The sequence below is a fragment of the Struthio camelus genome, chromosome 12 (assembly GCF_040807025.1).
Source record: "Struthio camelus isolate bStrCam1 chromosome 12, bStrCam1.hap1, whole genome shotgun sequence".
Taxonomy (NCBI): Eukaryota; Metazoa; Chordata; class Aves; order Struthioniformes; family Struthionidae; genus Struthio; species Struthio camelus.
In genome coordinates, this window is record NC_090953.1 from 10,488,095 (window position 1) to 10,501,122 (window position 13,028).

General features: G+C 39.2%; 1 protein-coding gene across 10 annotated transcripts in view; it reads left to right on the forward strand.

Moving 5' to 3' along the window:
* The window catches only part of ARNT2 (aryl hydrocarbon receptor nuclear translocator 2), a 139,454-nt gene that overhangs the window by 53,181 nt on the left and 73,245 nt on the right, over positions 1-13,028 (forward strand). For 4 of the 10 annotated variants that reach the window (XM_068958360.1, XM_068958358.1, XM_009681273.2 and 1 more), the window contains 4 exons: positions 5,269-5,316; positions 8,384-8,428; positions 8,540-8,584; positions 11,161-11,374. In XM_068958360.1, the coding sequence (XP_068814461.1) occupies positions 5,269-5,316; positions 8,384-8,428; positions 8,540-8,584; positions 11,161-11,374 (352 nt within the window). The remainder of the gene's footprint in view (positions 1-5,268; positions 5,317-8,383; positions 8,429-8,539; positions 8,585-11,160; positions 11,375-13,028) is intronic. The other 6 variants (XM_068958365.1, XM_068958364.1, XM_068958366.1 and 3 more) reach the window with 3 other exon arrangements.

The window sequence follows — 13,028 nt, forward strand, 5'->3', positions numbered from 1 at the left end:
ATTAAGTACAGACTTGATATTAATTGAAAGCTAAGTTTTAAACGTTGCATTTCAAGTATCATCTTCTATTTGCAAGGAAATGGAGTGGAGGAGGATGGGAGGAACATAAACTCAAGTCATTTGAAATGCATTTAATAGGCAAATTCTGTGAATAGTATAGATTTGCAGTTTTATCCAGAAGGTAGTATTTTATGTGTGCACCATAGTCCTTCAAGCTTGAGAAGAGAGTACGTTTATTTCATTCCGTGCGTATGTATCCAGACCTTGAGGGAAAGAATGCCTGCTGTGTCTGATTCATTGTAGTTTCTCTTTGAACAAAGTTGCAGCTAACACTTGGTCCTTTCATTACTATCCTGGTGATATATCTTTGTACACCTAAATCCTTGGGCATTTTAGAAATGAATGCTTTGTATCAAGCATAAAGGAATATAGCCAGCGAGCACAGTCGTCTTTTCCAGCTTCAGTTATCCTTGAAAATTGTTTCTTTTCTCATAATTGCTGAGGCAAGCTGGCAGAATAATTACTGTATGGACTTGAATGTAGATCAGTTTAAACTCATTGGCTACCCAGAAGGTGTTTCTGTGGTGTAGCCATTTAGCTTCATCAACAGCTCAGAAAAATATTTTTCCTCTCTATAAATTATACCAAGTGTTTTACAGAAAAAAATGATAGCCTGGTAGTGCTTAAGATAACACATTGCTGAGGTTATATTGACTACCTCAGATAGATGTAAAGTCAATTCTTTATGTTTAAGGTGATTTTCACTATTTTAGAAGTTATTCTTTAAGCTCTGTGTACTACAAGATATGAGTCCTTTTTTTCCCCATTCCTTGGTTATCTGTCCTCAGGTTTCTTGTTTGTTTGTTTGTTTTACAGATGTATAGGTTTTGATTTAGTTCAGCAGATGATCTTGTCTTTTCTGCAATGCATAATTGTAAGATCTGAGGGGATACAGGGAAAAAGAAGCTGTAGTCCGTTATTCTCCCTTCCTGGATGTAGCCCCTTGTATTGTGTAGAACAAAGGGTGATAATGCGGCTCCCCATCTACATCGCAGCTGCATCTGCTCCTGAGCGTTCCTGCCTGTCCCCTTCCTGCTCTGTTTAATCATGGCAAGCCGTCTTTTGACATTTCTCTGCAATTTTACGTAATCATTTTTGTTGCAATGTTCAAATTCTCATCTCAGTTTTTTAAATCTGTGCAGGACAACCTTGTTTTATTCTTCTCGTATGAAAACGTTTCTAATTAAAAATGAAAAATTAAAAAATATTGTTGCCAAGTTGCCTATGAAAACCACACACCTTTTGAGGAAGATTTTTTTTTTCTTTTTACAAATACCTCATACATCAGACCTTTTCACAATTGACACAAACGGTATGAAAGAAGAAAACAAGATTTATGCTGTCCCTTCAAAACAAGAGTGTAGTGCAGCTCTTTTTTTAAAGCCTCTTAATGAGAATTTTAAATGAAGATAAAAGGTACTGTTTTTGAAACTTCTGAAATGGTATCATTTGTCTTCTTGGAGGCGGCTTGTACTGTTTTGTTAATGTGCAATATATTCCATCTGAATGGAAGATTTTATCTATAAGAGGAGTTTGTTGGAATATTATTTTTTACGTGCTCTGCTGTGTTCTGCTAAGGTTACAACTGATTTCTTATCTTTCACTTTGCCTTACTGTAATGCAATTGAAATGATTCAGGCAGGAAGTTAGAATCGCTTGCTTTAAACCTGAGGGGTTTTTTTTCAGATTCTGACAGGTTTTTTTTTTTCTTTCCTCTCTCTCTTTTTGCACAGTGAAGTATGAAAATAGGAAACTTGCTTATTAATAGACAGGCAAAAATGCATTTGCTGTTGCATTTTTACAAGTATTAACATTTTTATGAACTTCATGTTCAATTTTTAATTTGAATTTTTTTCATCTTTTTTATTTGGAATAAAATCAAGATTTCTAAGTGGTTTATAGGTAGTTTAACAAAGCAAAGATTAAAAAAATTATTTAGAGATTTAGTCTGTCACAGTCTCGTATTGCACCCTAGGCACTTAGATTCTGCATTGATGAGCCAAGTATAAGTATAGTAGGTATTACCTATGGATATCAACCTATGGAAATATTATAAGATAAGCTGATATTCAGCTCTCTGGATAAGTAGGTGCATTTAGCGCCATTTACTCCTTTGGAACTATGTATACAGCATGGGCAGCAGGATCAGCCCCTCAACTGTAATCAGGTTCTGTATTATTTGTAGTTCTCTGTATTCCAGTAATAATAAGCTAGCCCAAACAAAGTAGAGCCAATGTTTGATTTATCTGGGAAAATCTTTCTCTCAGCCCCCAGCTGGAGTGTTTGACTGGAAGCTAAGAAATCTACCAAGGCAGGGGATCCTAGTGCACTGGAGCGGAAGAGAAGGAATTACAAAATGAATCCATCTCAAATTAAAGCAATGTCTTACTAAATACCCTCCAAGGAAAAGACTTTTCCTCAGAGTAGGCATGTGTATTTTTTTGCTGTCCCCTATTCTCTGAGTTTGAAATCCAGGTCTTATCTCAATTGCATTTCATTTGCCAGTGAGACCGGGAAAGGATATGCCTAACAGATGATTTTTGCAAGGGGTGGACACAGCCCAGTGCCTGCCTGAGTATGTGCTCTGCTTGTAAAGAAACAATTCTCCTAAGACATTGATTTTCATGTTTTGGGTACGGGTAGAAACATTAGAATTCAAGTAACACAGACATCTGTTTTGGGATGTCACATTATAGGCACTTTATTATGTGGAGAAGAAGCAGGTGGATAACATGAGAGCTTCAGCTAGATGAAAATGCGTAAGTGTTAAATCGATAGGAGTATTTTGTATGCAGCAGGTCTGAGGAAATTCAGGGTGTCTGGAGATGGTAGCAATGAAGGCCACATTTTGGGGTGATAGCACATTGGCTGGATCCTGGGTTAGCTGTAAGCACTTCTGCACAAGTGATATCTTGCTGGCCGCTGGAGGTCGGTGGTGCTCTACACAATACAGCTGAGAGGTCTCTGGCAAGTGAAGTGTTTTTAAAACTGGGTTTGGTGATAATTAGGTGAGCAAAATGTAATTTATAGTGAAAATTATGATTGCATCAAACCTCAACCGAATTAAATACGCATCTTTTCTTAAAACCCTTTTGGGAAAATGGTTTTCTCCTTGCTTCCTGTAGAAATGAATAATCACTGTTACCATCTGGAAAACATTATTGTGTCTTATACGGTTTCAGATTCCTGTGCTTATTTGCTGAACTGATTGTACATAGTTGTCTGTGAGCTGGAAACATCTTTTAGAGAGCATTCTGACTTTGATATCAGAATTAGCAAGCGAGGTAGTGTTGTCTAACTGGCACTCATACAATGTGTGTTCTATTCTTCACTTAATTTTGAGGAGCGCTTTTATGCTGCTGCTCCTACCCTCTTAACGTATAAATCTTAATTTTTAACTGGTATTTTTTTTTAATATTAAGAGATATATAGTATTGTCATTTTGCAGGGATTTTTTTTGCCGGTACTATGACTTATATCAGTTTGTTAACATAAAGAGTGTTACCAACGTGGAATCTGTAATTGAATAAAGTTTTACTGTGCTGAAATGTTAGAAAGCTTAGAAGGTTAAAGCAACCCCACAAAAATGTCTGAAAAAGAAAACAGTCATTTGCGAACTACATGAATTGACTATTCAAGATCTATATATTACATTAATGTATCTTCTTACTAAAAGTAATAAGTTTACACTAATACAACGGTTGTATGTGGTAATTATATATTTGATTGGTTCTTAGTCTTCCTTAATACCAGAGGCACCTCCTTATGATTGGGATAAATATTTGTCCACCTCTTTTTAGAGACATAAAAATGTATTAAACGCTTTGGAAATGATACTACTTTTACATAACTGTCTAGTGACTTAATGTCATCAGCAGGAAGGGGAGAGTCACAGAATCACAGGCTAATTGAGTTTGGAAGGGACCTTTGGAGATCATGTAGTCCAACCCCCGTGCTCAAGCATGGTCACCTGGAGCACGTTGCCCAGGACCCTGTCCAGACGGCTTTTGAACATCTCCAAGGATGGAGACTCCACAGCATCTCTGGGCAACGTATCCGAGTCTGAGCGCTCAGTCACCCTCACAGTAAAAAAGTTGTTTCATGTGTTCAGATAGAACTTCCTGAGTTTCAGTTTGTGCCCATTGCCTCCTGTCCTGTCTCTGGGCACCACTGAAAAGAGTCTGGCTTTGTCTTCTTTATACCCTCCTTTCAGATATTTATATATGTTGATAAGATTCCCCCTGGGCCTTCTCTTCTCCAAGCTAAACAACCTCAGCTCTCTCAGCCTCTCCTCATATGAGAGATGTTCCAGTCCCTTCATCATCTTAGTAGCCGTTCACTGGACTTGCTGCAGTAGATACTATCTAACTGTACTGTTGTACTTCCTAACTAGGGGTGGCTAACTTAGGAGGTCAGTCTTAGTTTGTATGCATAATTAGTGAAGAAAGAGGTTCCTGCTTTTTATGGCTCCCTGGAGGAGCTTAACTGAAGGGCTGTGATTTGGCCCAAGGAAGAGCTCTTCTCTTCCACTGACTTAAGAAGAAGCTCCAGGACACAAGCCAGGTAAGTTAGGTGCGTGGTAGACCCGTAGCTCATTTCAGTTAGGCCTTGGTTCATATAGTAAAATAATTGCTATCTACAGACTGGTGAGTAATTTGTGTGAAATGGTTAGGATACCTCTAGAAGAGGTACCACAGTTAAATCAAAAGAGGTGAAGTAAATAATCCTCTTTGCAGAGAGGTCGGGAATTTATTCTACTCTCCGTCTAATGTACTTTCTGTAGACTGGGACAGTAACAGTTGCCTCGTATTTATTTTGTGTCAACTTTAAACTTTATTTTCTTCAGCCTTAATTTCAGTCCTCTGACGTAGACTCTCCGCTGATTTCTCTAAACTTCTGTCAGCACTAATAGGTATTATTCCTGACCATTTCACAAGAACTGCGTTCATTTAGTGTTTCCTTTTAGTTGTTAATTTTAGTAGTGCAGATTGATACATGCATATTTTTTTTTAACCTGTGTTCTTTGGACTTCTGGCAGCTGATGAGCTATTTTTAGGAGGTCTGGAGAACATGAGCAAGGCTGGAAACTAGAGTCATTAACACCTCCGGTCAATAACAGATTGAACGAGGCTGAGAACTACTGACTTGAATGTTCAAGTCATCTTTGCCACCTTCATGATTAGTGATTTGGAAATCTTACTCTTACAGAATGGACTTTGATGATGAAGATGGAGAGGGTCCCAGCAAATTTTCAAGGTGAGCATTTGTAAAGAGTTGGTCAAATTGCTGACCTTTGTTCAGTGGAGAAAGACAGCTGTCAGGCTATTGCTGTTTTATAAGTCTGTATGAATATGGGCTGAAGAAATTGCCAATGGTTTTACCTAAATTCTAGTTACTGTTTTTACCAGCTTTCTCTGCATCCTGGTGGAAATCTGCTTAATGTAGTTATTGGCTTACAAAGCAGACAAGTGTGTGAGTCATAATTTCACTCTGCAGCTGTATCAAATGAGAAAATTTGTGACTTACCTACAGTATTTCAACTGCTGTAGATGAACTGTGATTAGTTCTCATTGCTGAAGTTGTCTTTCTGCCACTGAAAATCAATTTTATGTTGAATTTAATGTAAATGTTAATTGTTTATTGAGAAAACGTGACAGATCCTAGAATTTGGTTTTTTTGTTTTTTGGTTTTTTTTTTTAAGATTAAAGTGTGTTATATATCATTAGTTGTAACTGAAGGGTAAAAGTGGCTGAAATAAATGTTAGTATAATATTCCAGGCTACAGATAAAAACATCAAAGCATCATTGCCATTGTTCACTCTTTTTTTTGTTCTGGTCACGCTGTTTGCGTTTTTCCATTAGAAATCAATGGGCTGCACTGAGGATAGATACTTTGATGCCTGCAGATGACTGTTGATTATTTAAATTCTAATTGCAAATGTAAAACAGCAGCCATATTCGAACACAGCTGTCACTGTAGGGTTTTAACATGATCTTTCTGGTGAGTCTGGAAGATGATAGTACACTGAAGATGTGTCGTAACACCTTATCATAACCTGCTGGACAAGGCCAACAGCACCCCTGTTTAGTCGATGACGTTTACAGAAAGAATATTCCAGTCTCTAGTTTTAAAACCGGTGATCCGAGTGCTAATCCTGATGCTTGCTAGTAGATATATGTTAAGGGAACAAGATTTATGAATACGGTGACCTAATTGTGCCTAAATAGGCATCAGGGTTTGTGGTCACAGTGGTGCACAGGCAGCTAGCTTTCTCAGTCCTGGCTTCAGCCTTTGAAAATTTGATTGTGGGGAGGAGAGAGCCAGTAGTTCATTTATCTTTACTGGGGGAACATGCTGTGGTGTGCTTAATCAGGTACTTAAAAACTCTAAAACCCCTGAATTGTTCTGCTTTTAGAGAGAGTACAGAAAAATTGTACAGAGGTGCCCAGGGCCATGTTCAGACATCCTCTTCTGGCTATGGTTGTCCTACCAGGAGACGTTGTTCCTTGTTGTGCCCTCCTATTAGAGCTTTTTCCCTTCTCCAAATTGCTCACTTGACTGATTCCTAACTTACCTCGGTCAAAATGCAGTGGTCGGCAAAGACCTGCTGTTTAAATGTTTAAGCCAACCTAGCTTGCTTTGACTGAAGTAGCTCAAGCAGCATGCACACAAAGAGGTCAGCTGGAAGATTGCCAGGGACAAATGAGTAGCTGGAGCAACATCTTCAGCCCAGCCAACCAGACAAGGATGGGTAAACAAGCCCCAAGCTAGCACAAGCACTAAAAGTAGTGATGCTCCACATGAGTTTACACACCTGGCTTCTCAGAGAGTTGCAAGTCCAGCTCAGGTATCTCTGCATGGCATCTCATTGTCATGTGTAGACATATGCATGTACTTCTCATATGATGGCATATGGCCATTACTCATTGCGTCTGTCTTTTTGTTTAGAATTTTTTGGGCGCTGTCTATTCCCAGGGCAGAGTCAAGTGGAAGAATAGGGGCATTTTCTCTTGGATGTTTTGAGAGTACTTGTGTTAAACGCAAGGCAGAAAGAGATACAGCTTAAGTCTCACTTAAGTTTTGCCTTGAGAGTTTGAATGGGACTCAATGAAGAAGGCAAATATGAAGCCTTATAGAGGAACTTGCACAGTTGGTTTACATACAATTAGTTTTAGTTGATTTGAGGAAAAAAAAAGTTAATTATAAGCTTTTTAGAAGAGAAAAGATGCTTAATTATGCTGTATCACCTTATTAGCTAATACATGGAAAGTTCACAGGATCTCTGTTGTAACAAATTCCATCTTTTTGGAAAGGCATAATTTTAATACAAAATTTCACTTGACTGTTCTTGAGCAGTAATATTCTTCAGTTCTAGAAAAACAGTCAAATTTTTATATTCCCTATAACCTGTGCTTTCTGTTTTGGAACAAGCATTTTGAATTCTCAAAAAGCAAGGTCTTTTTCAAAAAATGTATATTTTTGTAAATATTTTAGCAAAATCTAATTTCAAAGGATTAGAACGTTTTTAGGAAAGGAAAAGGAAGAGGAGAGTGTCATTTTTTAGTAGGCTGTCACATTGCTGCATGCCTTTGGGGCAGTGCTTCAGAAGCTGTGAAGCTTTAATCCCATGGGTCAAAAGTCCCATTCATCCTAATTTCTTCCAGAATGTAGCTGGTGATACCCTGCAAGTACCTGTTTGGGCTTCTAACGTCTATTTATTTTTAATAAAGTATGTCTACTTTTAGGGATTGAAGCCAGTTTTAATTTCACTCCTGCTTACCCAGCAGTTTCATCTGCCTAGCTGACTTTTGCCAGTACTTCCAACAGATGGTACAGTACATGTACCTATTACAGTTTTTTTCTGAAAGTGTCCTTATATAATGAATTACACTTAAGTGTATCTCTCTGCCCTCCCGTATTATCTGTAGACCATCAGTGCCCTCTGCTGAGTGGAGTGGGTTGTGGCTGCAATCTGGAAAAGATACAGTTCACATCCAATACAGCAATGAATATTTCATAAGCTGCTGTTGATAAAGTTCAGTTGTGTTTTCTGTAATGGTGCTGGTGTTAAGTTTCCCAAGCAGTGAGTGTATGTCAAAGTGTTTGCATAAATCCAATGAAATATGTCTTGAACCTTTTTAAATACTCAAAAATGAAGTTTTAAATTGGCATGGCTTGGAATTTTCATCAAACTATGTATTTTCATTCACATGTCCTCATTTGTAATAGTTTGCAGTTGCAAATCTCTTTGCTTTCTGTTGTGTGTTGACTTTCACGTGATGCATAAGCCTTGTGAATTTACTTACCGTCTTTTCTTTACAGGTATGATGGTGATCAAATCTCTGGTGATAAGGAAAAGTTTGCAAGGTAGGCGTGTTCTATAGAGATCTTCTGCTGAGAGAAAAGAGGGGGATGGTCGAATCCAAAAAATCCCAGTATGTGTGCCTTAGCTTAGAGAGCTGGTTATTTTGTTTCTAGGTGGGAAGATGATCAAAGTACTGCTGACACAGAAAGGATGGCCAGGTAGGAAAAAGGAAAATCAAATATGGTTTGCCCCCATTTTTATTGTATATGACGCTGTTCTGACTGATCAAAAGTCAGCAGGGTTGGCTGATCCAAAAGTGCTGTAAATTGGTTGTGGTCTTTCCACTAACCCTGGGCCAGCGTGAATTTGGATCAGCTCCCTCAGTCTCCCAAAATTTAATGTTCTTCCGAAATTTTCATATTAAAAAAACAAGTAGAAAGGACAAAGTTAGGACATCATTCCATGTACGTGTTTATGAATGTCAGGGTTCCTGTGACAGACATGGAAGAGGAGCATGTTCCCGCTATTTCTTTACAGAGTTCAAATTTGAGCTAGTTTCAGGATAGGTTCAGGTTTCTGTTTGGCTGAACCTTTTCATCGCCAGTTGATGAAGGTAGAATTATTTTTTAGCCTTTACGATTGTTGGATATTCTTCTCTTTCTTCTTAGGAAGTTTTGCAATCTCTGTTTACTTTTTATAATGACTGTGTTTAATGATCAGGCGTGTCAAGATGTTCAGTAGCAGACAATGGAATATGTACTTATAAATGTAAAATATGTGTTGTATATGTGTTTTCTCTCTCTCTCTCTCTCTCTCTCTCTCTCTCTCTCTCTCTCTCTCTCTCTCTCTCTGTCTCTCACCATTTCTGTGAAATGCTGAACTTAGAGCAAGCTTTTGTTGTGTAAAAAGCGTTTCTTCTCTTTGTCCTTATCTATATGCATGCATATGTTGATAGGCATGCACATGTGCTCTTAGTGCATGTGAATTGTCACACAAGCTCTTCTGCTTGTGTTTGTATACATGATCCAAGTCCTGCAGTCACTGTCCTCTGCCATATCTGTGCAGACCCACACAAGAGCTGTTGATCAGCCATTTGAAATGGAAGCATTCACTGTTAATATGTAACAGATAGCTAAGCAGATAGTGACTTTAGGCAAGGCGCTGTATGTAATTTACTGAAACACCATTGGCTATCATTGCAGGAAACCATAGCTGGATTTCCTGAATATTGTTGCTTTCCTCATGAAGTAGGTGAATGCATCAGTAGGAGTAACAACTATATGGAATAACAACTTTATGTAGCCATAAAGGGTGGTATTTCTGAAAACAGTGTCTTGCAGGTAACACCTACATGTGCAGGGCACAGGATACATATTCTAAAGTGAGGCAAGCCAGTGCATTCTCTATTTCAGAAAACAGCATGCTGCAAATTGGAGCCCTTCTTACGTTTTAAGATAACGCTTCATTGTTAAAAGTAGCTGAAAAGCGTGGCAAGCCTTGCTTCTACTTTCGTGACACTTCATATCATTCAGCCCCAAAGAACGCTGTAGTTTCTTTTAATGTCGTGTATCGTACTGATCAAGGCTAGTGGACTCTCCATGTGATCACCTTTTCACATCTTGTTGGATCAGCCAGCGATCCCACAAGAAAATGCCGTGCACGGCTCATTGAAATCAGTGGAAGATGCTGCTTTGACATCTGAAGCATCATGTACCTGTCCTGTACTTGTATTTAGCTGCCACCTGACAGGTATAGTATGTGGAAAATACATACGAGGCACTGCAGTTTTCTGGGGTCCGTTCGGGCCATCTGTCTCCGTTGTATTTGTGGGTATAACATGCTGATATCCTTGATATTAATGGAGCAGTGCTGATTTACCCTAAGGGAAAACTGAAATCTCAGATTTTCCGTTATAAAAGATTTTTGGTAATTGTCAATTTTTTGTCATATGTTTGCTTATAATGGATGAGAACATTGGAGCTCAGCCTGACATGGGGCAGCATCAAGCACTGTCCTTGTTATTTCCCTACTGTGTTAGATTGTTCTCTTGCATAAATTATCTGATCTGTTTCTGACGAACCAAATGTTTGCTTAGTGTCTTTTGTATTCGTTTTATTTATTTACTGGGGTTTTGTTGTGTATTTACTATTATACCACATAGGGTCCCGGTCCTGCAGTCCGATCCTGTAATGTCTCCCTGCAGGCATGCGGTGCTGGGATGCAGGACTTGCCACACGGCGTTACAGGACTGGGGATCTGTATAGTGATTGTGTGTGTGTGTGGTTTTTCTTAAATTGTGAGTCAGAACTGACGTTTACTGCTGACCTGATCCAGTTGTTAGCAAAAACAGACACCTTCCTTCTAGAAGAGACTTTTTATAAGCAGGGCCAAAACCTTGAGTAAGGACTGGAACCTGTGAGATGCATCATACCTTTTGCAAATCTGAGACTTGGGCTGGAGTTGGCAAGTGTCGGTACCTCGCATCTCTCTTTTTCCGTTGCCTTACCTAAAGCAAAGGAGACTTCACTGATTAAGAGATGAAGGCCAGAAGCAGTAGGCTAGAAATATGAGTTCTTTTCACAGCTATGGGTAAATCATATTTTTCCTTCTGTGTGCTGGATTATCGGCCTACAAAGTGAGGGATAATAGTGCTTAACTTTGTAAAGTACTTTGCTCTCCTGGGGTGAAAAATGCAAAAGAAGTGTGAAGTATTATGACTTATCACATCCAATGGAAATTCTTATACTGATCACATCTGCTTTTCTGTTGGCTTGGTGTTTCTTTAAATATTTAGGGAGAATCATAGTGAAATTGAAAGACGCAGGAGAAATAAGATGACGCAGTACATCACCGAGCTGTCTGATATGGTACCCACTTGCAGTGCGTTGGCTCGTAAACCTGACAAGCTGACAATTCTCCGGATGGCGGTTTCACACATGAAATCAATGAGGGGCACTGGAAACAAATCTACCGACGGAGCTTATAAGCCTTCGTTTCTTACAGAACAGGTAGATTTTTCACAAATGCTTGTTTTCTCTGGTTTGTGGACCTGAATGATGTGAGCAGGTGTTAAGAGGAGTAGAGTCTGTTTGATCCTTCACTGTTTTTATCACTTTGTGTTGTAACTGGTGTGAACTAAATCTCCAAGATATGACAGTTAGTCATATCAGACAGTTTTTTGTGACTGTTTAGAATTGATCTTAATCATGTGACAAATTCCTCTCTCTGAAGCAGCAAACTGGGCACGTTTGTCCTGATCACAGCAGAGGGTTATTATCACTGAAATCTGTCCGTCTAAAAAGAAGTCACTTGCTGTGCCTTGTCATGAAGAGGGATAATCACCCCCAGAAAAGGGTTCTTCCCATCCTAACACAGATTCTCTAAAATAGGTGAAATGAATCTGTGAAGACCCATATCTCCCTCCCGAGTTTAGAGGAAGAATAAAAAACTTGTTGAGTTTCAATGCTTAAGTTTTAGACAGCTGAACTGAGGTAAGATGAATCACCTCTGCACTGACGGAGATACTTCTCTCTCACCGTTTTTTTTGTGGAAGGAGAAAAATGCACCCAGTGCTCGAAGCAAGACCAAGTTCAATTGAGCACACTGGAAATTCGTACCACCTTCATTGTTTTTGAAGTCCTATGGATGTAATGTGCATTTTTGTGGCTGGAACAATTTAAGTACTTACACATGTAAGTTATGGCTAGAGGCAGTGCTTCTTTCTAATAGGCAAACAGCGGCTGCTGCTGACCTCGCTGTTCACATCTCCCCTTATTCTGGCTTTCCTGGAGTGTGCTTCTGGAGGGGCGGTGTCATTCAACAAGTTTCCTGTAGGGCACCCTAGTCACTTCTCATTGCATCTTTTTTTTTGAACCTTGCAGTACAGAAGTGGGTTTTTTTTATCTTCACCTTTGTTAATGATGTAATTAAAACAGGTCTCATTATTCTTTGTATAGTGCAGCCAGCTATGCACTGAGTGTTTGTTTGTTTGTTTGTTTTTTAAGTGTTTCAGAATTTATATGCTTTCTCTCCAATGAAGAAATAGAAGTCGTTAGAAGCGAACAATCTATTAAGTGTTTCTCAAGATGAGTTATGCGTTTCTTTCGGGCTTTAGTAATATTTACTAGATTATGATCCTCATCTTATCAGCTAGTATCTGCCGCTTTCACACCAGCATGTTGTGCTCTCTAACCTGCAGCAGGGCTTGGATCGTCCAAAACTCCTTGTCTAAGTTTCAGGTATAGTTACTTGCTGGTGTACTGTGACAAGTACTGATAGTCAGTGGGGCCGCTAAGCTAAGGCTGTGCAAGCTTGTTTTTGTGAGCTAAAGTGAAAGTTGTCTTCCTTTGATATGAGAGAGCGCTCAGATTTTGAAGCTGTGTTAACCATAGGTAGCATTTTTGTGATACATGCAAGCAGCTGTTTGCAAATGCAGTTCAAGGTATTGGGCGTCTAGGTCCAGCGTCTGAAAGTGAGCACAGAAGCACCTTGCTTTTAAACGCCTGCTGTCCCCCTTCCAGTCCCAAGGTGGAATCAGGTCTCTGGGTGCTGTGTCTCAGGAGGGTGGATGAGTATCTCAGAACAGAAGTGCCTGGGACAGTGGGTGGGGGACCATGTAACAGCAGCATACTCAGTGTAGAGAGTAGCCAGTAAAGAAATGCT